At 37.9% G+C, this 27,095-nt stretch overlaps 1 protein-coding gene and 1 pseudogene across 48 annotated transcripts in view; both read right to left on the reverse strand.

Annotated features, from left to right (window-relative positions):
* CEP112 (centrosomal protein 112) overlaps positions 1–27,095 on the reverse strand; it is a 537,142-nt gene that overhangs the window by 345,364 nt on the left and 164,683 nt on the right. For 7 of the 48 annotated variants that reach the window (XM_074020174.1, XM_074020173.1, XM_074020177.1 and 4 more), the window contains one exon: positions 6,093–7,045. The exons of the other annotated variants lie outside the window; for them this stretch is intronic. In XM_074020174.1, the coding sequence (XP_073876275.1) occupies positions 7,018–7,045 (28 nt within the window). In that variant the 3' untranslated portion in view covers positions 6,093–7,017. Of the gene's footprint in view, positions 1–6,092; positions 7,046–27,095 lie in introns of those variants that run through there. 48 annotated transcript variants of the gene reach the window in all.
* LOC135967902 (nuclear transport factor 2 pseudogene) lies at positions 23,171–26,167 on the reverse strand (annotated as a pseudogene).

A 27,095-nucleotide genomic window follows, 5' to 3' on the forward strand; every position in this document is an offset into this window, starting at 1 on the left:
GCTCTTCAGCGCTTTCAACAAGAAGAGAACTGCTGCCCTTTCTTGGCATACACTAATCACCATGGACTTGGATAAGCAAGTGTGAACAGTGTTCAGCCCCCTGCCTCTCTCTCCAGGGAGGGCCTATTGTCAGAATGTCCTCCTCCCCTGCCTTTACAGGCTCCAGTGGGCGGCTCTAGCTGTGCCCTGATGAGCACATTTAATCTACTGAGAAAGGACTCCCAACCTTCACCTGGCCACACACCCAAACCACAACTTCATCTATAGGATTCTTCTATTTTTCTGAATGTGTTCTAAATTTGAGAGGGGAAGAGCATGTTATTTATTGGCCTTGACTGTCTCCCAAATCAAAAACGTTACCTTTTGTTTTAGGTTCTATACAAATTTACAATAACTAGTTTACAGTTGTTTAGAGTTTATAACTACAGAAAAAACCTGAAATGTGTTGTTCCTAATAAAGCAGCAATGTCATCAATTTTATTTGCATGAATAATCTTTCTTAAAATTTCTAAGGAATCTGTAGAAGTATGCCATCCACACACTGATTCAGACTTCGTTAGTAAGAATTTGTGATAATTTTGACAGGGGTGAGATATTACAGTTCACCTTTGTTCTTTGTTCTTAAAAAGGTCTTTTTTAAAAAAATACATATTGTAATAACATTATATAGGCCATATTTAATATATGTTTTAAAGTAAACTTGTAACATTTTTTTTTTTTTTGAGACAGAGTCTTGCTCTGTTGCCCAGGCTGGAGTGCAGCGGTGCAATCTCAGCTCACTGCAACCTCCGACTCCCAGGTTCAAGCGATTTTCATGCCTCAGCCCCCCGAGTAGCTGGGATTACAGGCATGTGCCCCCATGCCCAGCTAATTTTTGTATTTTTAGTAGAAACAAGGTTTCACCATGTTGGCCAGGCTGTCTCAAACTCCTGACCTCAGGTGATCTGCCCACCTAGGCCTCCTAAAGTGTTGTGATTACAGGAGTGAGCCACCGGGCCCGGCCACATTTTAAACAAATGGTTAAAATGCCTTTTAACTCATGGTAACCAAATAAAAACAGCTGTATATTATAAAGACATGAGCACTCAGTGAAGGTGTCTCTTGAGAAGGAACTGGAATAAACCAGGCTCTGCTATGCATGGCTGCGTTTCTTACAGCATCTGTGCTTCTCCCTGTGCATCTGCCCTGCTTTCCTCTTGGCATCAACACAACTACTCAACACTTTAGCTCGCGTATGGCCCATAGTGGCTGCCTAGTCAACCTTCCTCATAGTAACGTTCCAGGTTTTCAGCTTCTGCATTGAGTCAGTCTCTCGGTTTTCCAGTTCCAAATTCCCAAGCTTCAGGGAAGAAGAGCAATGCAGTATAGCACAGTGGTTAAGAATAGAGGATTTAAAGTCAAACACACACAATTTCAAATCCTGGCACCTCCAACAGCTGTGTGACTTAAGCTCTTTGTACCTCAGAACAAAATGATTTGGCTGCCTTTGGATCAGGTGTCCACTCTAGACCCAATGAACGTAGCAGAGAAGGGAAGATGGTCCTATAGCAGAGAATATGGTGGGCAGCTGTCAGAGCTGTGGGCAGGGCGGATTCCCCAATGTGGGGTTAAGTGAGGAATAAGTGGCTGAGTGCAGTGGCTCGCGCCTATAATCCCAGACACTTTGGGAAGCTGAGATGGGAGGATCCCTTGAAGCCAGGAGTTTGAGACCAGCCTGGGCAACAAAGTGAGACTCTGTCTCTAAAAATAAAAATAAAAAGCCGGGCATGGTGGCTCACACCTGTAATCCCAGCACTTTGGGAGGCTGAGGCGGGAAGATCACCTGAGGTCAGGAGTTCAAGACCAGCCTGGCCAATATGATAAAACCCCGTCTCTACTAAAAATACCAAAACTAGCCAGGCGTGGTGGCAGGTGCCTATAATCCCAGCTACTCAGGGGGCTGAGGCAGGAGAATCGCTTGAACCAGGGAGGTAGAGGTTGCAGTGAGCTGAGATAGTGCCACCACACTCCCGCCTGGGGGACAAGAATGAGACTTTGTCTCAATAAAAAAAAAATTTAATAAAAAATAAAATAAAAAATAAAAAAATTAGCCAGGCATGGTGGTACACACCTGTAGTCTCAGCTACCTGGGAGGCTGAGGCAGGAGGATCACTTGAGCCCAGAGGTTGAGACTGCAGTGGGCTATGATCATGCCACTGCACTCCAGCCTGGGTGACAGAGCAAGATCCTAGCTCTAAAAGAAACAAGAAAGAATAAGTAATGACGTATCTAGTATATGTTGCCATCTTCGAATGATTTGGATCCAATCATTTAAAAAGCACAAAAGGAAAATGACTTTGGTGACACAAAGGTAAACACTGGCATTCTATCAGGAAAAGAGCAATGAAGCAGGACTCCGCGTGCCCCGGGGCAAGGCCCTGCTCAGTCACGTGTCAGCTCTGCAGTATTGCTGAAACTGCTTGAACAATTGGTGAAATCTCCATGAACCTCGGTTTCTTGCTTTCAAAATGCAGGTAATAACAAACAACCACATAGGATTCTTTCGAGGATAAATTAAGAGAATACATATTAAAACCATTTTGTTGACTTGAAAACACTCAATGAAGTACTATTGTCCTTTATTAGCATATTTTACTCCCCATAAGGGTTACATTTATTTCACATTTCATTGCTAATCCAAATGTTGACTGTAGTAAAACTCAAGAAGCTAAATATATAAACTGCTAAAAAATGGGTTTTGCAAACTCAATTAATTCCTAAGGAAAGCATCCAAGAAATGTAAAAATATGTTCCAAATTAAACCTATGGTGTGAAATTGTGTCACAAATGTCTCTGTCAGGGGAGGCCTCTTGACCAGCATATTCTATTGACACTCATTTAAAGCAGTGTGTTTTTGTGAGAAGTGCTGAGTTCTACAAAGACATGTCTACAAAGAAATACTTCATAGAATGGAAATTTCTCTCTCAACTGGAAGCAAGGTCACCACACATCGCTCTCTTCTCTTCGAGCTTTACATTGTGCTTCTTGGAGGGTTAAGCCAGCGTGTTCACTGGAGCTAAGGAATGTTTACAATAAACTGGAAACCTTGCCTGCTCTGGATCTAAAATGGTTGCAGATGCTCAAGCAGAGAGGAGAAAAGAGAACAGCTGCTTCCCACCCCAACCCTTGATACTTAAGAGAGTTATTTTTAAGAACAAAATTATATTCAGAGGTTTTAGGCATTTTGTTTATTTTTAATTTTATTTATTTATTTTTTGCTTTTTGAGACAAGGTCTCACTCTGTCACCCAGGGTGGAGTGCAGTGGCAATCAGTTTACTATAACCTCGAACTGCTAGGCTCCTGCAATCCTCCTACCTCAGCCTCCCAAGGAGCTGGGACTACAGGTCCACACCTGTATGCGGGTCTATTTTTATTAAAAAAAAAAAGTCTTGGTAAAGATAGATAGAGTCTCACTATGTTGCCCAGGCTTGTCTTGAACTCCTGGCCTCAAGCAATCCTCCCATCTCAGCTTCCCAAAGCTCTGAGATTACAGGTGTGAGGCCACTGTGCCTGGCCTTAGGCACTTTCTAAATGGTAGGGATAACTTTTCTCAATATCATACAAATGCTTATATCCATACAAAACTGAATACCTTAAATCTGCCTACCAGAAAAGAATGTAAATTCTTGTTAATGCCTTCTAGTAATTTAGCTACCATTTTCAACTTAAAACATAATGATTCCAGTTGCAAGAAAAGCAAACTATTATATTCCCAGTAAATTTAGAAAATTATTAAAATGAAACATCTTTAATATATAATAAACACATATTCACATCATAGCCACAACCTGCAAAATGAATGAGTACCCGGTATGGATAAGATAAGCCTTGCATGATGAATTGGAACTTTCTCTGGTAAACACGGTGGATCTCCTTAGTAATAGTTTCAAACACTACCACCATTCTATACTACATGATTTTGTCATAATAGAGCAAGCTAAGGAACAATTAACTTCCCAAGTAAAGAACTTAAAATGTTTCTAATTATAATCACATAACACCCCTTTAAAAAAGAAAAAGCCAAATCAAAGAATCAGACATCAAAAGGCCATTAGGTCTCTCGATACAGACCATTTCCGGACCTAGTTTACTCCACATAAAACTCCGCTGGAGTGTTTTCATTTTTCACTAAGAATAGAGATATATGGTTCAAATTACTGTGTCTTCAAAGTCCCTTGACATTTGGGTATTCTACAGCTAAAATGAATAAATTTTATATCAGGTAATAAAAAACTTGAGGATTCAGGCTTTAACAGTAACCAGTTTTAAAAGACCATTGTTAAAATTCATGACATCAAACTTCAGGGACTATGATTTAGGAAGGAATAAAGGAAATTCAGTGAGGAAATAAACACAAGTTTTTGAAGGACAGAAATGTTTGACATTTATTTATCTATTGTTTATTATAATCTGACAAAATCTTTCTTCCAGAAAATCAGGTCTGTTTGCTGTACTTCTAACCTCATGCTTGGACATTAATATGTCATCAGACTCATGCCCTTGGAACATGTTATTCCTTCTGGTTGGAAAATTCTCTCTCCTTCACCAGTTTATTTTCTGTCCCTTCCTTCAAAACAGCTTATTGGCAGGAAATAGTCAGGAAAGTAAGCCTTTCTCCAATGTCACTTTGATCATAGACTCTGTTACCAATTCTTCAACCATTCACCATTTGGGGTAATTTAAGGTCTCCCTCAACATGCACCACCAGGCCCTGCGCTTTCTGTTCCAGCTGGCTCATCTTCTCAGCTTTTTTTTTTTTTTTTTTTTTTTTTTTTTTTTGAGACAGAGTCTCACTCTGTCACCCAGACTGGAGTGCAGTGGTGCGATCTCCACTCACTGCAACCTCCGCCTCCCAGGTTCAAGTGATTTTCCTGCTTCAGCCTCCCAGGTAGCTGGGATTACAGGTGCCAGCCACCACGCCCAGATAATTTTTATGTTTTCAGTAGTGATGTTTCTACTAAAGAAATGTCTTTAGTAGAACACAGAGAGGGGTTTCTCCATGTTGGCCAGGCTGGTCTCGAACTCCTGACCTCAGGTGATCCGCCTGTCTCAGCCTCCCAAAGTGCTGGGATTACAGGTGTGAGCCACCACACGCAGTCATCTTCTTAGGTTTCTTCACATACACCCTTGCACTCTCCATCTCTACATATTACTTCATGATCTTCTAACTTCCTGGGTAATTTTACTATACGGAAGAATAAATCTTTTGGGTATACAAGCCACTGTGTTCAGGATATAACTTGGGAACACCGTTAGGAATAGATCTACTATTAAAATTAGTACCAGATTAACAGTTAACTTTTGGAAATTTATTACTTATGAAACTTATTTTCTGAGTCTCTATGAAGAAACCAGCATATCCGATAGCTAAAAGCCAACATATCTATGAGAAGTCACCAAAATGGAAGATGTTTTTCCTGTATTTCAGAGCATTATTTAACTTTGCTTTCTTCCTTTAAGATTTAAGACATAGGCTTAAGTCCAATGTGAACCTAATTGAGGTTAAAGAAGTCTTGTTTCAGTATGGCTGATCTTTTCTCAGTCGTGGTTTTTGTTTTTTGGTTTTTTGGTTTTGTTTCGTTTTTGAAATGGAGTCTCGTTCCGTTGCCCAGACTGAAATACAGTGGCACAGTCTCAGCTCATTGCAGCCTCCACCACCCGATTCAAGTGATTCTCCTGCCTCAGCCTCCCAAGTAGCTGGGATTACAGGCACACGCCACCATGCCGAGCTAATTTGTGTATTTTTAGTAGAGATGGGCTTTCACCACATTAGCCAGGCTGGTCTCAAACTCCTGACCTCAAGTGATCCATCCACCTTGGCCTTCAATCATGTTTTGGTTGTAAAACTTCATTTATCATTGTGATTGGCATTATTTTTTGTATTTGCAAATATACAAAAAACTTTAAAATAAATACATAAACAGGATGCTACAGGAAAAGATGGCAATATTGACACAGTAAAAATGGCAAGAAAGTATAACAACCTAACAATTTATTGTAACTTTCTGAGTATAAGATAATGATATTTTTATTTACTATATATTTTTAAACATTTTTCTTTTTAATTTGTATGGGTACATAATAGGTATATATATTTATGGAGTATATGGAATATTTTAATACAGGCCTAATATGTGTAATAATCACATCAGAGGAAATGAGGTATCCATCACCTCAAGCATTTATCCTTTGTGTTATAAACAATCCAATTATATGCTATTTTTTATGATAATTATACATGGATGGATACGGAAGGTAAAATTTTGTCAGAGTGCTTTTGGCACTGATTAGCAGAGAAAAATGTGCTTTATGATGCCTGGCACAAGACATACAGGCAAAATATCCCCGAAGTAGAGAAGGGTAACTTGCCCAACTTAACTGCTTATCCTAATTAGATAGAAACACCATTTAAGAACACCCAATTCTCTTAGTTATAATTCTATGATTATCAGACAACCTTTCAACTTATGGTTTGAATTCTTGAACAGACTAGCCCACTAGAAAAACATATTTTTATCAAGTGCCTGGAAACCCTTTAAATAATTTTCAATGGCTCGTCTCCTTTTGTGGCCTATAGCTGCAGTTCCAACTAGGGTAAAAGGGAAATGTGTGTGCCAACTGCTAGAGTATTATTTTGGAGACCAGTAATGAAAGCCAAGTATACAAACAGTAAGCTGTCCCAGCAATTCCATTCCTGGGTATATACACAAATAATTGAAAACAGGTACTCAAGCTACTAATTATACATAAATATTCATAGCAGCACTATTCACAATAGCCAAAAGGTAGCAACAACCCAGACGGCCATCAACAGTTGGACAGATAAACCAATTATGGTATATGCACACAATGGAATATAATTCAGTCATCCAAAGGAATGAAGTGATATTTGCTGCACTGTAGATGAACCTAGAATACATTACGCTAAGTGAAAGTAGCTCCAGACACAAAAGGTCATATATTGTATGATTCCATTTCTATGACATATCCAGGAAAGATAAATCCCTAGAGACAGAAAGCAGAATGGTGGTTAGGAGGATTTGAAAGAAGGCGGGGAATGGGAATCCACTGCCTAATAAGTATAGGGTTTTATTTTTGACGATGAAAGTGATCTGGAACTAAACAGAGGTAGTAGTTGCACAACACCATGAATGTACTAAATGTCACTGAATTGCTCACTCTAAAATGTCATTTCATGTTATGCAAATTTTACCTCAATTTAAAAATAAATGACTGTAGCTGTAACTGTGGAACAGGAGTCCAAATTCAAATGCCTACAGGGGCCAGCTAACAAAAATGAGGAGAGTGAACCAAAGACCGCAAGCCCATCATGTAATTATATTCCTTTAATGTTGTTTAATTTTTGCCTTTTAGTCTTTGATATAGTTGGGATATTTGTCCCCTCCAAATAACATGTTGAAATGTGACCCCCACGTGTTGGAGGTAGAGCCTAGCGGGAGGTGTTGGCTCATGGGAGTAAATCCCTCATGAGTGTCTTGGTGCCATTCCCTGGGTGATGAGTGAGTTCTCACTCTATCGGTTCATGCCAGAGATAGTTGTTTAAAAGAGCGTGACAACCCTTCCTCTCTCTCTCTCTTGCCCCCTCTCTTGCTTTGTGACACACCCACTCTCCCTTCACCTTCTAACCACGAGTAAAAGCTTCCTGAGGTCCTGACAAGAAGCAGATGCCAGCACCAAGCTTCTTGTACAGTCTGCAGAACTGTGAGCCAAATAAACCTCTTTTCTTTATAAATCACCCAGCCTCGGGTATTCCTTTTATATCTATGCAAAATGATATAAGGGAATCAGAGAAAATGGTGACTAATACAGTCTTTTCTCTGCTTTTCCTGACCAGTCTAACAGAGACCTGTTTAATTTGTTCACTTATTTCATTAAATTGGTTTTGGTATTTCTCTACATTGTATTTCTGATTTCACTGATCCCTGCTTTTAGTTTTACTATATTTTTCACATTTACTTTGTTGCTTTTTATCTAGCATTTTGAGGTTAAGGCTTAGCTTATTTCAGTCTGGATACCAATTTAGAGATACTCTACAACATTTGATGAGTAATGCTGTCATTATCTTTCAATTTTAAATATTTGACAATTTTATTGTGATTTTCTTTTTAACCCTAACTTATTTAAAAATACAATTTTAAGTTTCCAAACTTAAATCCAGTGTTTTTTTTAAACTGGCTGCTTATTATTGATTTCTAATTTCATTGCACAGAGAACATAAAATGTCGTCTCTATGACAGTGAGACTTTAAAGGCAGTTGTGACTTCTATTATAACCAATCAGTTCCACTTGTTGCCTTGACAAGGCAGGGGTCAGTGTTGCCAGATCTCACATAGTTCAAAAGAAACTGGAAACCTAAAATTTATGTGAAATCTTCTGATTCTATAATGCTGGCAACTAATTGAAAATTTTCAAAACATTGCGCAGGCCAAACTAAATATATATGCAGATGACTCAACCTGCAGCCCAGGAATTTATAACATCTGCTGGAAAGCCTCAACCTGAACAGAAGACCAACAAAACAGACAAGAAAAAAAGCACAAAAGAAGCAAAGATAAGAGTAAGCTACAGAAGAATATTATGAAAGAAACGAATGGCTTATGTGACACAATCCTGGAACTCTGCATAACACAAATTTTAAAGTCGAATTTTAAATTGGAACATACATAAAAATATTAAAATGTCATATAGTAATAAGTGCCATAAAGAAAAGTAAGCAAATAGCCCCAAGGCCAAGATACACATTTGTATATCATTGCTGTAATGATAGCACAGAATGATAGTTACTGAAGCTATAGTTTCTAATTGGATTGTCTCATGAAAGAATCTAGAGTAAGACAAGAGTAGGACGAACATGCAAAGAAGACCAAGTGGGATGAGGAAAATCAAAAGAATGTGTGCCACAGAAAATGAAGAAGAAAATGTCCTAAGGAAGAAAGATGGAATGAAATCTAGATTGGAGGTCACTGGTATCCCTGGGAGGAGAAGTTTTGGTAACATTAGGGAAGAGCCCAAACTGCACTGGCTTGAAGGTAGATGATGAGAAATCAGAGGCGATGAGTAAAATAACTCCTTAAAGAAACCTGACTGTAAAAATAAAGAAGGAGAGAGCAGCCACAGTTAAAGGGGTTGGAGTGAGATTAAGAAAAAAGTTTTAAGATGGATACTTACTCATATCTAAATGTCGAAAGGACCAATGTAGTTGAGAGATACCAAGAGGGCCCTGAATTACATTTCAAAATGGAGGAAGATGCAATAATTGTAAGAGGAAGCAAAGAACTGGTGGAAGGATTGGTACGAAGACAACACTCTATAAACTAACAAAATACTAGAAGGCAAGAGTTAAAAGATGAACATTAATGAAACCAGAAACAAATATTTTGGCCTGGAGTCACAAGAATAGAAATAGTGCCACTTTTGGATGACAGGAGAGGTAGAGGAGGACCACCTGTCAGTTTAAAAGTGATGGCTAAGGCTTTACTATACACTCCATGAACAAATAGTGGTGGGAATAATTTTTTAAGGGATCAAAGCTTAAGAAGAAGTTGTCTATGGTCTACTATATTAATAAAGCATATATTCAATGGTGTGAAAAATCAAAGAATGCTTCGTGACAACAGGGAAAATGATGATTTTTCTGGAGTAAAAGAAAAACCATTTGGGAGATCATAAGTCAGCCTTTGATTCACTTATTAATTTTGTAGAAAGCTAACCATGTTCCACTGCTCAGGAGGTCATGCAGCTCCACATGCCTCACTCTATCCTCTTGAAGATGAGGCATAAGACCACAAAGCAAGCTGAGATCAAGGGCTTTTTGTTTTTATTTTTTTTAAGAAACCAAGCTTCAAAGTAATGGAAAGGTCAGTGTGCATTTAAATTTTAGGCCTACAAAGCAATCTATAATTGAATCTATAGAAAATCACAATAATTTATTCCAAAAGTGATGATGCTGACTTATCCTAAACTTGTTCATTATGCAACTGTAAAGAGAACTGAAGTAACAGATCACATTTCAAAAAGAATCCTATCAAAAAATCAGAGTAATAATAGCTCTAGGTTTCATAGATAAAATGATACCTGGCTAACATCTCTCCAATAGTCTCCCCCAAGTGCTCACTAAAATATCTAGAAAGAGAAAGGGGGAAAAAATAAAACATCGCAATAACAGCAATAACTCAGATAAACAGAAAACACAGTCAAAGACCGTGGGCAGAATCTCCAACAACTACAAAGTACATGGAAATAGACTAATTAAAAATATATCTATACAGATCTACCTGAAAGCAAATGTAAATTAGCTTCAGGAAACAGAACCTAAGAAAAATTACATAGGAAGACAAATTCTACCTCCCTCAAGTCAAAGATTCTGTGTTGAAAAAAATCAAAATATTTACTATGTGTGATTCTTCTATGATAATGCTTTTTCCTTCCATGGTGGTACGTTTTTCTAACATCTACTAGTGTTTTGTACACAACCATTCAGAGCCAGCAACTCCCAAAACACATCGGATTAAAGTAAAGTACAAATGATGTTGGTGTACTATATGCAGGGAACGATTATCTCCACAGCTAAAGGAGTACACATGGACACAAAAAGAGCAAAAAAATCTGAGTTCAAAACATACTGAGAACTATAAAATTCATTCTTTCATTCAAAAAATCAAAGACTTATAAAAAGATATATCACCAGTAAAGCAGAGTTTCTGTAGGTAAAATAATCCTAGAAACTTGGAACTTCATTGGCAGCTGAGCAATGTTTTTATCCAGCTGAAAATCTTCAAGAGAATATGACTATTATACAAGTTGACATGGAGAAGACACAAGACAATCCATACCCAAAATACACAGTAGACTAATGTCAGAAAGTCCCTAGAAAAGTGTACAAACAATGAGAGCTCAATAAGTGTTTGTTAAATACATAAAACACCAAGACTGGACAAAATCTCCCTTATTCATTATTGAGTAATGAGGAAAAAAATACCAATTGGAGACTAAAAGCTATTGTAGAACCAGGGGAAAACAACAACATTCTATAAACACAGAATAAAAATCTACCATCAAAATAATCTCATATAATATCCAGAAGAAAATATCAAAAAAGTATGAGGAATCTGAAAGAAGACCATCTGTATGAAATAGAAGGTAAAATCTTAAGAATTAGCTACGACAAAAAGAGAATAATATTTAAAAGGGGGTATGATTAAGATAAAAAATAGAAAAGAAGCAAAAATGCAGAGCACCGTAAAAATTCATAATGGAAGTGGCAAAGAGCAAAAACGCAAATCAGTGATGTTGTAAAACATCCCATATACTCAGAGGACAAAAACAACATATGAAAATAAGAGAAAGAAACTAGAAATATGAAAGAATGATAAAAGAGCTACAAAAGTGAAAATGGAAAATAAATGCTAAGAAAGAAAAACAGTATTAGAAATAAACTCACTAAACTTACAATATTTAAGGGAAAATTTAAAATGTTGATGTCTTCCTGTATCCTAGCATAAACAGAAAAAAAGAGAATTACATGTGATTCAGATTTCTGGTTTCAAAATGGCGGCATAGAAGCTAGCTTCACTCTCCCACACAGAAAACCAAAAATAAACATACAGCACAGAGATTATCACCAGCAATATCACACAACTCAAATATGAGAATGAGGCAGTTCCCAGGACCACAGAGAAGTAAAAAAAAACTCTGAGCAGAGAGTAGGAGAACCACGCTTCCATATATACAATGTCCCTCCCCTCCAATCTGCCCAGGCATGCAGAAAGTTTCCCCTCAACTCAGAGTTTCTACACTAGAAAAAGATCAAGGTGAACAACCAGTTTCTCCAACATCTTGCGTTCCGTGGCAGAAGACCTGTCCCTGCCTTAAGCCACAGGAAACTTTGTGAGTTCCTGAAGGGAGAAATATTCCTGAGAATAGCCAGAGACAAAGGGAGAGGTGAGTCTATCATTCTCAACGCTGGAAACTCTGTTCTGTAACTTGGCCAAAAAAGACACCAAATCAGAGTGACTATTCAACAGCACAGGTCCCCTAGGCACAAACTCCTAACCCGCCTTCCCACACTACTAGGATATCCCATTTAGGACTTCCCACATTCAGGACAGGTGGCACTCTGTTTACTAGAAGCAAGCAAAACCTGGGCTTAAGGTGCCATCTAGTGACAAAAAGGAGGCAGTGATCTACCCGGATAAAAAAGAAAGAAAGAAATCAACAAATCCCTAAAGCAAACATATCCAATAAAAAACAAAACAAGTCAGGCAAGGAAAACTGAATAAATAATCCTTCAATGCAAAGACACAGATGAACATCCTCAAGAAACAACAGCAAACAATGAACCATGAACTCCTCAAAGAGATAGAGCAAGGAACCAGCAACTGACTAGTGTGAAATGGTGTGAAATGGTGATATGTGAACTCTCTGACCAAGAATTCAATACAGTATTTTTAAGAAAACTCAGTGATTTCCAAGATAACACAGAAAAGCAATTCATAAATTTATCAGAGAAATCTAACAAAGAAATTAAAGTAATTTTAAAAGATCAAACAAATCTTAGAGTTGAAAAATACATTTGCTGAACTGAAAAATTCATTTGAAATTCTCAATAGCAGAATGGATCAAGCAGAGAAAGACCTGTGAGCTTGAAGACTGGCTATTTGAAAACACACATTGAGAGGAGAAAAAAGAAAAAAGAATGAGAAAAAAAGAAGATCTCCTACAAGATACAGAAAATTATCTAAGAAGACAAAATCTAAGAATTATTGGTGTCCAAGAGGGAGTTGAGAAACACTGAGAGGTAGAAAACTTATTCACAGAAATAATAAAAGAAAACTTTCCAAAACTTAAGAAAGAGATAAATGTCCAGGTAAAAGAAGGTAAGAAAACACCAAACAGGGCTGGACACGGTGGCTCATGCCTGTAATCCCAGCACTTTGGGAGGCCGAGGCGGGCAGATCACGAGGTCAGGAGATCGAGACCATCCTGGCTGACACATGGTGAAACCCTGTCTCTACTAAAAACACACACAAAAAAAATTAGCCGGGTGTGATAGCGGGCACCTGTAGTCCCAGCTAGTCAGGAGGCTGAGGCAGGAGAATGGCACGAACCCAGGAGGCGGCACTTGTAGTGAGCCAAGATCACGCCACTGCACTCCAGCCTGGGCGACAGAACGAGACTCCATCTCAAAAAAGAAAAAAAAAAAGAAAAAAGAAAACACCAAACAGATTTAACCTAAACATCGAACACTCAAAAACCAAGGACAAAGAGAGAATCCTAAAAGGAGCAAGAGAAAAGAAGCAAATAATATAAAGAAGTTCCAATTCATCTGGCAATAGACCTCTCAGGGAAAACCATACAGCCCAGGAGGGAGCAGGATGACAGTTTCAAAGTTCTGAAAGAAGAAAAGAATTGTCATACAAAAATACTATACACAGCCAAATTATCCTTCAAATATGAAAGGGAAATAAAGTCTTTCCCTGACAAACAAAAGTTGAGAGAATTCACCAACACCAGAACCATCTTACAAGAAATGCTAAAGGGAGTTTTTCCATTGGAAAGAAAAAAACACTAATGGGCAAAAAGAAAACATTTGAAGGTATGAAACCCACTGGTAAAATTAAGTATATGAACAAACCCAGAATAGTCTAATACTGTTAACTGTGCTGTGCAATTCACTCATAACTCTAGTATGAAGCCAAAAAGACAAACCTATCAAAAACAGTACTACCTACAGGAACCTGTTAGGAGACGGGCAATAAAAAGATGCGTAACTGAGACAACATAAAGTCTAAATGTGGAGAGGTAACGTATATACGTTTTTTCATGTTTTGAATAGTAAGTCCTTACTGATCAATAATAAAATTGAATGTTAATGAACTCAATTCTCCAATTAAAAGACATAGAGTGGAGGGCAGAGCGAGACGGCCAAATAGAAGCTTATGTAATTCTTCCCCTCAACAGAAACACCAAATTTTAACAACTATATACAAAAAGCACCATCACAGGAACCACAACTCAGGTGAGCAATCACAGTACCGACTTTTAATTTCATATGGCTGAAAGATACATCAAAGAGGGTAGGAAGAACAGTCTTGAACTGCTGATGCCACTCCTCCCCCATCCACCAGCCAGATAGCATCTGTGTTCTTGGGAGACGGAGAGCACAGAGACTGTGAGGCTTTGCATTGAACTTAGTGCTGTGCTGTCATGGTGTAAAAGAGAACCAGGCTGTAGTCAGCTGACATCTGCCTGCAGAGAGAGCACCTGGACTGGCCCATGCCCAGAGGTGAATCGCTCATCCCAAAGGTCAGAACTTGAGTTTCAGCAAGCCTTGCCACCACAGGCTGGAGTGCTCTGGGACCCTAAGTGAACTTGAGGGGCAGTCTAGGCCAAAAGGACTGCAATTCCTAGGGAAGTGCCAGTGCTGAGCTGGGCTCAGAGCCAGTGGACTAGAGGGGCACACAACCTACTGTGACACCAGCCAGAAGGCTAAGGGAATGCCTGTATCAGCTCTCCCAAGCCCTGGGCAGTGGCCATCTGGCATGAGAAATCTGTGTGCTTGGGAGAGGAGAAGAGCAGTGACTGCGGAACTTCACATTGAACTCAGTGCTGCCCTGTCACTGTGGAGATCTGGCAGGATTCATCACCTGCTAATTAAGGAGCCCCTGGTCCCTGAATAACCAACAGCAATACCCAGATAATACACCTTGGGCATCGGGCTCTGAGATGTCCTGGCTTCGGAACTCTGGATAGGTTCATTTTATCATAACCTTCTATTACAATGGAATACAAAATAATTCTCTTTTGGATTACCCTAGAACTCGAGTGGCCATGACAAGGAATAAAGTTTTTAAATAATTTAACTATAATATAATTCAGCAATTTCTGGTTACTTTTAATCGAACTTTGATATAATTCACTGAATTCTAGTTAAGTGGAATCCAAGTTCATTTCACACGTCAAATATTTCCCTCTTGCTCCCCAACTCCATACGGTATCTATGTTGCGAGACGTAACGTTACACTCAGATATGAAAATCTGACATATTTTGGTTGAATAATACATTATAAATTGCATGTGTTCCTACTTTTAGCAAGAATAACAATAGAAAAAAATATTCAAAAGTTATGAACTTAATAATCTTTAAATATATATATGCATCAGTTAAAAACAGCACCATATATTCTTTATTAAGTATCACAAGTTACAGGCTACTTTTACATTGTGGTAGAATAGTGTTTAGAACTAATCTTTCAAGAATACTTTTTGAAAGTTCGAATTTGTTTTCTAAACAGAATAAAACTTATCAAGGAGACTCTACAAAGATTTTTTCGTTTACTTATTAGGTACAGAAATCTTTATGTTTACTATTCAAGTTCGCAGGCTTCCTTTCTGCCTATTTCTAGATGTTTCCTCAATTCATTTTCTCCATTTTAAATATCACTATTAATTCCTTGAGATATTTTTCACCAACCTTACAAACAAAATGATCAAGTCACAATTCCTCACTTTGGCAATCTTAAAACTAAATTCAGATTTATACTATTCAGTTATACTTTAAAATCCCATACAAGACCAATTTAAGCTAGCTCTCCCTGTCTACCAAAATTCAAAATTCAAGCTCCTGGGTACACTGGAAAGCTGTCTGCTTTTAATGCAACTTCATCCAAATTTTTGCAGTAGGCAATGTTCCATTAAAAAAACAAACCTAATCAAAAGGAAGTTCACTCTTTCTATGAATAATCACAAGATTGTTTAGTATTCCATTTAAGTCTTTTATTAAGATTAGCGTCTAGCAAATAAAAGTACAAAAACAGTCATAATAACTTTGCAGTTTTAGTATCTTTAAGGTATTCCTATTTGACGATTAATCCCTGTTTCCACCAATATTATAAATGTTGATTTATAACAACAAGCAAGCAACAAAAGATAAATGAAGGAGATTTAAAAGTGCTATAGGAAAGCTTTTTCACTCATGTTTAAAAATATAACTTCTTTAAAAATATAACTTTAGGGGTAAATAACGTTTCTCCACCGTAATGGAATATTATAAAAACTATGCATATTAAGCAAGAAAAGATACATTTTCAAGAAGCTATATGTCAGTTTGTTGGAAAAATAACAAGTAAAAGTGAGGAAAGGCCTCCAATAACTCCAATAACTTCTTCCCTTTGGTCTCAAACCGACTGGGTCCACTCACTTCTATTGGTTCTTTGATAATGCCACTGAACAGTCTAAAAGTTCTGCTTACTCCAGGGACTGAACATAGGGCAAATTCTTCTCGTATACGTGTATTCTTTTTTTTTTTTAATTTTTAAGTTTGAGGGTACATGTGCAGGATGTGCAGGTTTGTTACACATGTAAATGTGTGCCATGGTGATTTGCTGCATCTATCAACCCATCACCTAGGTATTATACACCCAGCATGCATTAGCTATTTTCCCTAATGCTATCCCTCCCCCACCACACCCCCTAACAGGGCCCAGTGTGTGTTGTTCCCCTCCATGTGTCCATGTGATCTCATTGTTCACTTCCCACTTATAAGTGAGAACACGTAGTGTTTGGTTTTCTGTTCGTTAGTTTGATGAGAATAATGGCTTCCAGCCCCATCCATGCCCTTGCAAATGACATGATTTCATTCCTTTTTATGGCTGCATAGTATTCCATGGTGTATTTGTACCACATTTTCTTTATCCAGTCTATCACTGATGAACATTTGGGTTGATTCCATGTCTTTGCTACTATGAATGTGCTGCAATAAACATACATATGCATGTATCTTTGTAATAGAATGATTTATATTCCTTTGGGTATGTGTATCCTTAACAAAACATAAAAGCATGATGAAGATATATACCCAGCAGAAGTGTGTATATTTAGTTGCCAAAAGAAACATATAAGAATGTTCACTGCAGCACCTATTAATAATATCCCCAAACCAGAAACAGCCCAAATGAATACTGACAGTAGAATGGAGAAATATGTGGTGGTATATCCACTTTGAAATACTATTCAACAAATGGGTATGTAAAAAGTACAATGATACGCAACAATATAAATGAATCTCACAAACCTAAATATTGAGCAAAAGAGGCCAGGCACAAAAAAACTGCATTCTATACGACTCTATTTATGTGTAGTTCAAAAATAGAAAGTCAAAATAGTGGCTGCTCTTGAAGGTGGGGCAGTGACGGTTAGGGGCTCAGGAGGGAAGCTTCTGCAATGCTGTTAATATTCAGCTTCTTGATCTAGGAGCTGCTTACGTGGGTGTGTTCAGTTTGTGTTCTTGTTGGCATGTATGTTATACTTCAATAGAAAGTTATAAAAACTATGAGACTGCAGGATGAGTCCCCTCAATAAACTTCAGTTCATAGGAAAAAAGCTACAAGGAGTCAGAAAAGGGGTGTTATACGTCAATATCAGATATATATGAGCAGAAGATATCTCTAGTTCATGGCCAATACGGCTTGTGGCTAGGGTGGTTTCTAAAACCCATAATCTGAGAGGAAATAAACATCCTAATCTGGGCATGACAGTAAGATTTCAAAGGACAGGATTAGAGCAAGTCCAGAAACGTCACCATGCACTTTTTCCCTTGCACAGTTAGGCTTTCACTGAGTTGACCACACATGTGGTTCACCTCTCAATCTGTGGGACCCTAAAACATCATTTGGCTTCTTTTTGTTGTTGTTCTTGAGACAGGGTCTCGCTCTCTTACCCGAGCTGGAGTATCGTGGCATGGTCATAGCTCACTGCAGTCTCCAACTCCTGAGCTCAAGCAATCCTCCTGCCTCAGCCTCCTTAGTAGCTAGGACTATAGGCATGTGCCACCCAGCCAGCTAATATTGTTATTGTTGTTTTTAGAAATAGGGTCTTGCTACATTGCCTAAGCTGGTTTCAAATTCATGGCCTCAAGCAATCTTCCTGCCTTGGCCTTCCAAAGTGCTGGGATTTCAGACATGAGCCATTGCACACAGCCCTCATTTAGCTTCTAATAGGAATTCTGTCCATGATTTACAGCGAAATAGTTCTAGGAGAAAAGGATGTGGGGGAAAATAGGAAACACACGGAGAGCCAAACATGTAAAAAAGAACCCACTCACGGCACTTCCTCGAAAGGAAACGAACATTCCAGTTTCAACACTCCCTGTCAAGTGATTACAATACTAAGTGACCATTTGGGGCAGTTCATTTGTATCCCTGCCTGCTGTGGGGCCACTTTTGGTTCTCTTTCTCTCTCTGGTGCCACTGGCCTAATCACAAGGGAGAATGTTTTCTCTAAGGGCTCCACCATCAACCCCTAAACTAAACATCTTTTATGTGCCCCTTGGGCACACTCATTACCCTTTTCCACCCAGTTCTGTGCCCCAGAGGTGAGTCTCTTTGATCTCCATCAAACCCGAAGGGCTCCCATGCCTTCGGGTTTCAAGTTGAATTCAGCAAGGAGCCTGATCATCAGAGTCCCATGCTGTTAGGGATTAAAAGAAAATGGAAAGGCTGAAGAGTTCTTGGAGTGGGGCGCGGTGGGGGGTGGGGAGGCAAGTTTTATTCCCCATTCCTCTTAGAATTCTAACCTGGCCTTGATTGTTTTTGTTCTTCCTTCCTTGGGGGCAAGAAAGTGGGTAAATTGATCTTCAAAGATTAAAACTTCACAAAATGTTAGACAAAGGAGAATGATATACAGAAGTGATCATTCCAAAAAAAGAAAAGGCAAAACTGGATTCTGTTCAAATAGACATCTTTGATATAGGTGGGAAAATAGAAGAGGGTACACCTACCTTACATGTTCTCCAGATAGCAGCTCCCTTGGCTGAGGTTCAAGTATAGTTCAAAATCTACTGCTCCATCTCTGGTCCCTGATATGTCACCAATTAGGGCATCAAAAAGTCATCCAGGACAAGTGCTATTGTTCCAGGACCCACCCAGCCCTTCCCTCAGCAGGCTTATTCAGTCCTTGGAGCATTCTGGGCATTTTTTAGGAAATACAATAAACAGAAACAGCTAAAAACAATGTATCTCTGAAATGTTATTGAAATTCCTCTTTTGAAAAATGTCTGATTTTTACCCTAACAATTGCATCCTCACCCAAATCTCATCTTAAACTGTAGCTCCTATAATTCCCACGTGTTCTGGGAGGGACCCAGTGGGAGAGACGCAGTGGGAGATAACTGAATCATGGGTATGGTTTCCCCCACGCCCTTCTTGTGACAGTGAATAAGTCTCACGAGATCTGATGGTATCTAAGGGGAAACCCCTCTCACTTGGCTCTCATTCTCTCTCGCCTGCTGCCATGTAAGACGCGCCTTTCACCTTCCGCCATGATTGTGAGGCCTCCCCAGCCACATGGAACTGTCGAGTCCAACAAACCTCTTTTTCTTTATAAATTACCCAGTCTCGGGTATGTCTTTATCAGCAGCATGAAAACGGTCTAATACAATTCCTAAATATTTTTTCATCACGGCATGTTTTGACTCAAATCCTACACCATGGGAAAACAATATACGTGTGTGTGGGTGTGTGTGTATACAATACAATAAGTTAAATTCCAGTGTTTCAAAGTTTTTAAAATCATTACATTTGTATCTTTATAAATGACGAAACAGTATTTAAAAACTCAGTATTTCACTAGAAGCCCAAACCCCACCATTAGGCAATATGTCCATGTAATAAACCTGCACATGCACCCCCTGAATCTAAAAGAAAATATTTTTAAAATCAATATTTATACTTCAGATTTCCATTTACTCAATCTATGTTATATCTATATGGAACAAAAATGTAAAACAATGTAGCTTTTCGTCAGCTGTCTCTTTGAAATTATTTGTGAAAGTTTATTAACTGTGATGAAGAAAAGGTACTCAGATGAGACTGGAGAGTTCCAGAGAAGCTCCTTGTCCTGGCACGTCTCATCCGCTGTGGCTGCATCCATCCTCTCCATCATGGGCTCACCAGTGTCCCAGAGTCACTGTCTCTTACATGGACTATTACGATGGCTTCATCTTCCTTATTTTCCTGCTTCTACTTTCTCATTACTTAAATTTATATTTTCTTTCCTGCCAGGGTAATCTCCCTAAAGTATAGTTCATTCATGAGATTTACTTACCCTGAAATGTTAGGATATTTAGGAACCAAAATAAGTACGCTAAAATCAGATTCAAGATTACAAAGTAATAAACTAAAAGTAGAAGATGAATCTGTGTATTACACATGAATTCACACAAGAAAAAAGTCTGAAGCCTCTTACATGGAGAATGTTTTTTCTTTTCATTAAAAAATCCTGGATGGGCACAGTGGCCCATGGCTGTAATCCCAGCACTTTGGGAGGCTGAGACGGTGGCTCGCCTGAGCTCAGGAGTTCACGACCAGTCTGGGCAACACAGAGAAACCTCGTCTCTACTAAAATACAAAATAAATTAGGCGGGCATGATGGCGTGCAGCTGTAGTCCCAGCTACTCAGGAGGCTGAGGCAGAAGAATTGCTTGAACCTGGGAGGCGAAGGTTGCAGTGAGCTGAGATTACGCCACTGCACTCCAGCCTGGGTGACAGAGTGAGACTCCGTCTAAAATAATAACAATAATAATAATCGTACACTTATTAAAAAGCTCTCTTTCCTATTCTATATTCCATAAGCCTCCTAATAGCCTCTCTTAACAGGCTGTGGTAGGGTGTCCTTTCATTATAGGTGAGAAAAACTCTCACCTGTTTAAACAAAAGTGTGTCATCCCCGACAACTCTCCATTTATTATATGAAATACACAGAAGGCTGTTCAGTCAAAAACTCAAAATAGACTTTTAGCTATTTCCAGAAACTTGATTTATACTCTGCTCCACCCCTTACTGGCTTAAGTGATTTGGGACAAATTCAAAGTATCTCAGGACCTTGAGGAATCCTTGGACACGTTTAATTAAAAATATATGCAAAACATAAATAAATTTTTTAAAACCTTATATGCTTCCCAACTAGGGTGAGCATACAATATTTAACTACCATTAATGTTTTATTATAATTCTTCCTTCTAAAACTTTATTGGTTTATTTTGTCTTTATTATTGTCATAAGCTATAAAACATATGTATATATGTATGTTTTTATATAAATATAATGTCAAGATCCCTTTCAATGCATTTATACACACACTCTCAACACCTTACTCTGGGTGACAGAGTAAGGCCTCGTCTCAGAAAAAAAAAAAAAAAAAAAAAAAAGTTCTAAAATTGAATTATGGTGATAGTTACAAAACACAAAACTCTGTGAATTTACTAAAAATCATATATTGTGCACTTAAAACAAGTTATTTTTATGGTGTAAGAATTATACCTCAATAAAGCTATTTTCTTTAAAAAGAAAAAGCAACTGACGCCAGGAAAAGATTACTTCTTCTGGAGAACCTGTTGATATGATTTTACAAGGCAATGAGGAACTAAGTAAACAGAGCTAATATACATATATAATAGAGTCCTTATAACAATAATATTAATAATACATCTATATAACAGACACTATTCTATATGCTTTATGTAAACTCTTCTAAGCCTCTCAACAATCTTAGAAGGAAGATCTTATTATTATCCTCATGTTACAGATGTAAAGCCTAATCACATGGAAATTAAGCATCATGCCTAAGGTCACACAGTTAGTAATTTAAGTTAGAAATTGGAAGGGTGACAACTGGGTCCAGAGTCCATGCTCTTAACCCACACTAAATTCAAACTGTTCCCAAAACCACCTAAAAGAGTTCAAGTCAAAGCAAATTTAGAATTTAAATACAGTAATACTTTTATATCTAGTACAATATCTACCATTGTCTACATGTTTGTTATATTTTAATTACTTGTTAATATGTTTATACTATAAGTCATTTAAGTCTGTTCTAGAACTAAAGACAAATATTTTATTCATCATTTCTTATAAAACTTTCACTATATCAGTGTTTTATAAATGCAGGAACTTGCTGAAATGAACTCCAATAGAAATTACTAAATTATTTTTCCTATATTTACTCATTATTTAAGTGATATAATCCTGAAAGCATTTTTTTTAACTTTCAAGTCTGGGATACATGTGCAGGTTTGTTATATAGGTAAAATTGTGTCATGGGGTTTTTGTACAGATTATTTCATCATCCAGGTATTAAGCTTAGTACCCATTAGTTATTTTTCCTGATCCTCTCCTTCCTCCCATCCTCCATTCTGCCATAGGACCCCGTGTGTGTTGTTCCCCTCTATACGTCCATGTGTTCTCATCATTTAGCTCCCACTTATGAGTGACAACATGCAGTATTTGGTTTTCTATTCCTGCATTAGTTTGTTAAGGAAAATGGCCTCCAGCTCAAGCTATGTTCCTGCAAAGGACATGATCTCATTCTTTTTTACAGCTGCATAGTATTCCATGGTGTATATGTACCACATTTTCTTTATCCAATCTATCATTGATAGGCATTTAGGTTGATTCCATGTCTTTGTTATTGTGAATATTGCTGCAATAAACGTACACGTGCATGTGTCTTTATAATAGAACATGATTTTCTATTCCTTTGGGTACTTCTCAGTAATAGGATTGCTGGGTCAAATGATACTTCTGTTTTTAGGTCTTTGAGGAATTGCCACACTGTCTTCCAATGGTTCAACTAATTTACACTTCCACCAACAGTGTATAAGTGTTCCTTTTTCTCTGCAACCTCACTGGTATCTGGTTTTTTTTGTTTTTTTTTTTTTTTTGCCTTTTTAGTAATAACCATTTTGACTGATGTAAGATGGTATCTCATTGTGGTTTTGATTTGCATTTCTCTAATGCTCAGTGATGTTGAGCTTTTTTGCTTTTTTAAAAAAAAACTGTTAAGAAAATGTTTGTGGTTTTATTGTATCATCAGGCATTGAAACATCTGAACAAATCAATGTCTGGGTAGTTAGGCAGCTGCTTTCTCCTTCACTTCTTTGGATTACTAGAGCAACTTGTCAGTAGATTTAAAAAAAAAAAAAAAAAGGACAACTTTTGCATTACTTAAGTCTTTCCAAGGCATGCGCTGGTACAACACTAACTTCTCCCATCAAATGCAACTAGTCTAGCGTCCAAACATCAAGCATAACACCTCAATGGCAGCAGAGCACTGCGCCCACTCTCACCGCGGCGCTGCTCATTTGCGCATGATATCTGGAGCATCTGGAGGAGTGGGAATAGTATTGGGAAGAGGACAGAGGAGGAAACAGCATGCTTGGCTGAGAGGAGGTCAGCCGAAGTTGTGCAGGGCAAGTCTGAACGCGTCATTGGTGCAAACCCAAGCATCGTTGGTGTTCTTTATTATAGGAACATGTGGTGGAACCCCATGATGGGATCTTCACGTCTTAAGCTGGCCCACAACCACGCTGATGATGCAGCTATGTGGCATGGGCTGATAGTCCCGTGCCGTGAGGCTGTACTGGATTTTCTGGAATGGAAGGATAGACAACTTCTCCACAGTGGCGGCTTTCCCATGGAACTGTTGTCCTTCTGACGTAAGGCATGACGCATCAATGTAAATTGCGCCTAGTTGGGTTCTATCTTTATCAAATAACTGGTAGCAATGTTGAATGAAGCTGGATCCAATCTGCTCCCAAATGGGCTTGTCTCCTACTCTGGAGCATCACCCAGCGTCGGGGAGACCTGAGGGGCTGGCACGATGGTGGCAGTGGTGGCAGCAAACCAGCGTGGTGTGCGTGAGCGTTTTTTCATATGATGGTTGACCACACGTATGTCTTCTTTTGAAAAGTCTATTCATGTCCTTTGCCCACTTTTTAATGGGTTTTCTTAATTGTAAATTTGTTTAAGTTTCTTATAAATGTTGGATATTAGACTTTTGTCAGATGCACAGTTTGCAAATATTTTCTCCCATTCTGTAGGTTGTGTTTCTTTTCATATTCTAGTGAACTACTACTGTACATATATTTAATACTAACTGAAAAATAGAAAGCTTGTCCATATTAGTGTCAGGGTTAAAAATATTTAGAATGTTTATGGCAATGCAAAAAGAGTTTAAAATATCAGAATAAATATGTTAAGGCATTTTTGTATTTTATTATAAAAACAGAGTTTGAAAAAGTTAATCAAAAAGATGGTTTTGGAAGTTTTAATCGAATACTTTAAAATAGACTATACACTGTCTCAAAATAATGCTTTATTATGTTTACAGCACCAAAAACTTAAAAATTAACCAAACTTATAATATCCACATTTGTTGTTTATGAATTTTAGCTCCTCCGATACAATTATTTGGTTTTATACCATCATCTTCCTTTCATTAGAGTCTATTTAGTTCCCCATATGCTTTAATAACTTATCTCTGAAAAATGTAAAATGAACATGTATAACTCATACCATTAAAGTTTCAGATAACTTTTCATTTCTGGAGGTTATTAAAATTATTTTCTACAGTAAAAACTAAATAGGAAGCAAAAGTGTTTAATACATATGTAGAACAAAAATTGAAAAGAATAGTAAGGTAACAACATTAAACTAGTTTCATTTCTTAGAAACAATAGCAACAGGCAAATGAGCTTTAAGGAGTTAGCATTTAAAGTGAAAAATGCTAACTACAATCCTCCTTCTTAAATAATGATGGGTTCTGAAATATCAACTTGAGCTCTAACCCAAAGATGAGTTGACAGTTTCAATTGCTTGGAGAGAGTATAAATATCAAGTACATCATCCTCTCATAGAACAGTTTCCAGCCTTTTTGCCTCTGATACAATTACTATGCCAGAATAAAGCCACTCAACTTTTCCATTAACATCTCAAACACATTATATATTATCCCAATTCACAAGACTATCCCTACATGGTCGCAAAATTCTATAATCTGAGAGAATCAAAGAACTTGACACTTAGAAGTCCTTAGGAGAAAAGGAAAGGAGAAAAGAAAAGAGTATATCTGGTCATGTAACAAGATGAAGAAAGAGAGCTGGGAAATAGAAAGAGACAAAACTAGTAGAGGCCAGCATCTCTACAGAGACAGGAGAGGATGGCACCAAACTCCCAGGATAATTTATTCTCCACTTTTCCTTCACAACTCAGTTAAAGACTTTTCCTTCTCTGAGATGCCTCCCATTACTAGTCCATCTTGCCATTACCTTATGTTTTTAAAGTATTTTGCCTTATACAGCATGTATCATGTTTTCATATGCATACAAATTTATATTTATATATCCCTGTTTTCTCTGATAGCCTCTCTACTATATGTTCAACATGCACAGAAGAAATAAACCCTTATTAAATGAAAGAAAGAATAACTACATGAATGAATAGCACTACATTCTAAAACTGAAATTTTCCATCTTTGTGTATTTTTAAGGAAAAAAATTTGTTAATAGTAAAGGCAAATTTCTACATCACAAAGCTGTCTTGTAGCAAAATGGAACTGTCTCTGGGCCAAGCAGATCTAATGCTATTCTTAGATTCAAAAGCAGTAGCAGTCACAATATTCTCCTTTGGGAAAACAGCCAACTTGTGCTGTTTACTTTGAAGTTAGACCTCACAATAATTTAGCCTTTTACTTTCAGACTACATTATTATTACTATGCTGGGGACTGTACTGTTAAGATCATTCAGACATTTAGCCAAAATGAAAGTATTAACTATATGGAAGATGGATAAATAATCTACAGAATAATTTTATTTAACATTCTAAAATATCTTCTTTTAACTCCAAGTAAAATTCAGTATTTTGGCAAAGACCTTTCAAGTACCTAAAGAGGGTTACTTGGCTCAGAAAATGATTATATTGTATATGGAAAACTGCAGAAACTTCAGGGCTCTTTGACTATCTACCAGCACCACTAAAAGATACTATATTGTTACATACATAAACTCCTAATATTACACTGAAAAGATCTTTCTGAACTTTAATTGCTGTTATGGTCAACAGGTTAATACCTAGTTATTCTAAGTACTTCCAACGCCTAACCTGGACTGGAAAATCATTAAGAACATCATTACATCTTGAGCTGTCTTCTCAACCTTTTATTTCCTTTAGTATGATATTACAACATGTAAACATTGTAGGTACGAAACAAGTATTTGTTGTCTTACCGCTATTTAAAGCAAAGGTCCCAAATCCCCAAGCACCATACAGGTCCATGGCCTGTTAGGAACCAGGCCACAGCAGGAGGTGAACCCTGGGCGAGCCAGCATTGCCACCTGAGCTCCGCCTTCTGACAGATCAGCAGCGGCACTAGATTCTCACAGGAGCGTGAACCCTACTGTGAACTGTGCCAACAAGAGATCTAGCTTGCACACTCCTTATGAGAATCTAATGCCTGATGATCTGAGGTGGAACAGTTTCATCACAAAACCATTCCCCACCCACCCCCTATCCATGGAAAATTGTCTTCCATGAAACCAGTCCCTGGTGCCAAAAAATTTGAGGACCACTGATTTAAAGAAATTACCTCTTCCTCAGACTTATAAAATATAAATCCATAAACCAATGAAGAAATGAAGAAAGGATAAAGAAATTTTAAAAGAACAAAGGCAAAGTAGAACACGAGAGGAAAAGTATGGTACATTTCATGAAGTTCATGGAGAAACCTTCATGAAGAAAGCTGTTAATTATTTTAAAGAGAAAAAAAGCAAGACTGGGCCAGGTGTGGTGGCTCACGCCTGTAATCCCAGCACTTTGGGAGGCCAGGGCAGGTGGATCACGAGGTCAGGAGTTCGAGACCAGCCTGACCAACACAGTGAAACCCAGTTTCTACTAAAAAAAAAAAAATACAAAAATTATTCGGGCATGGCAGCACGTGCCTGTAATCCCAACTATTCAGGAAGCTGAGGCAGAAGAATCATTTGCACCCAAGAGGCGGAGGTTGCAGTGAGCCGAGATCGCACCACTGCACTCCAGCCTGGGTGACAGAGTGAGACTCCATCTCGAAAAAAAGAAAAAAGCAAGACTGCCCTAGTTTTGTTCGAGATTTATTTAACTTAATACCTAATGAATATTATTGTTCTCTCCTGATTTCATCTAATTCATATTGACAAGGTAAACAAATAAGTCCCTCTGTAGATTAAAA

Source organism: Macaca fascicularis, chromosome 16, assembly GCF_037993035.2.
Source record: "Macaca fascicularis isolate 582-1 chromosome 16, T2T-MFA8v1.1".
NCBI lineage: Eukaryota > Metazoa > Chordata > Mammalia > Primates > Cercopithecidae > Macaca > Macaca fascicularis.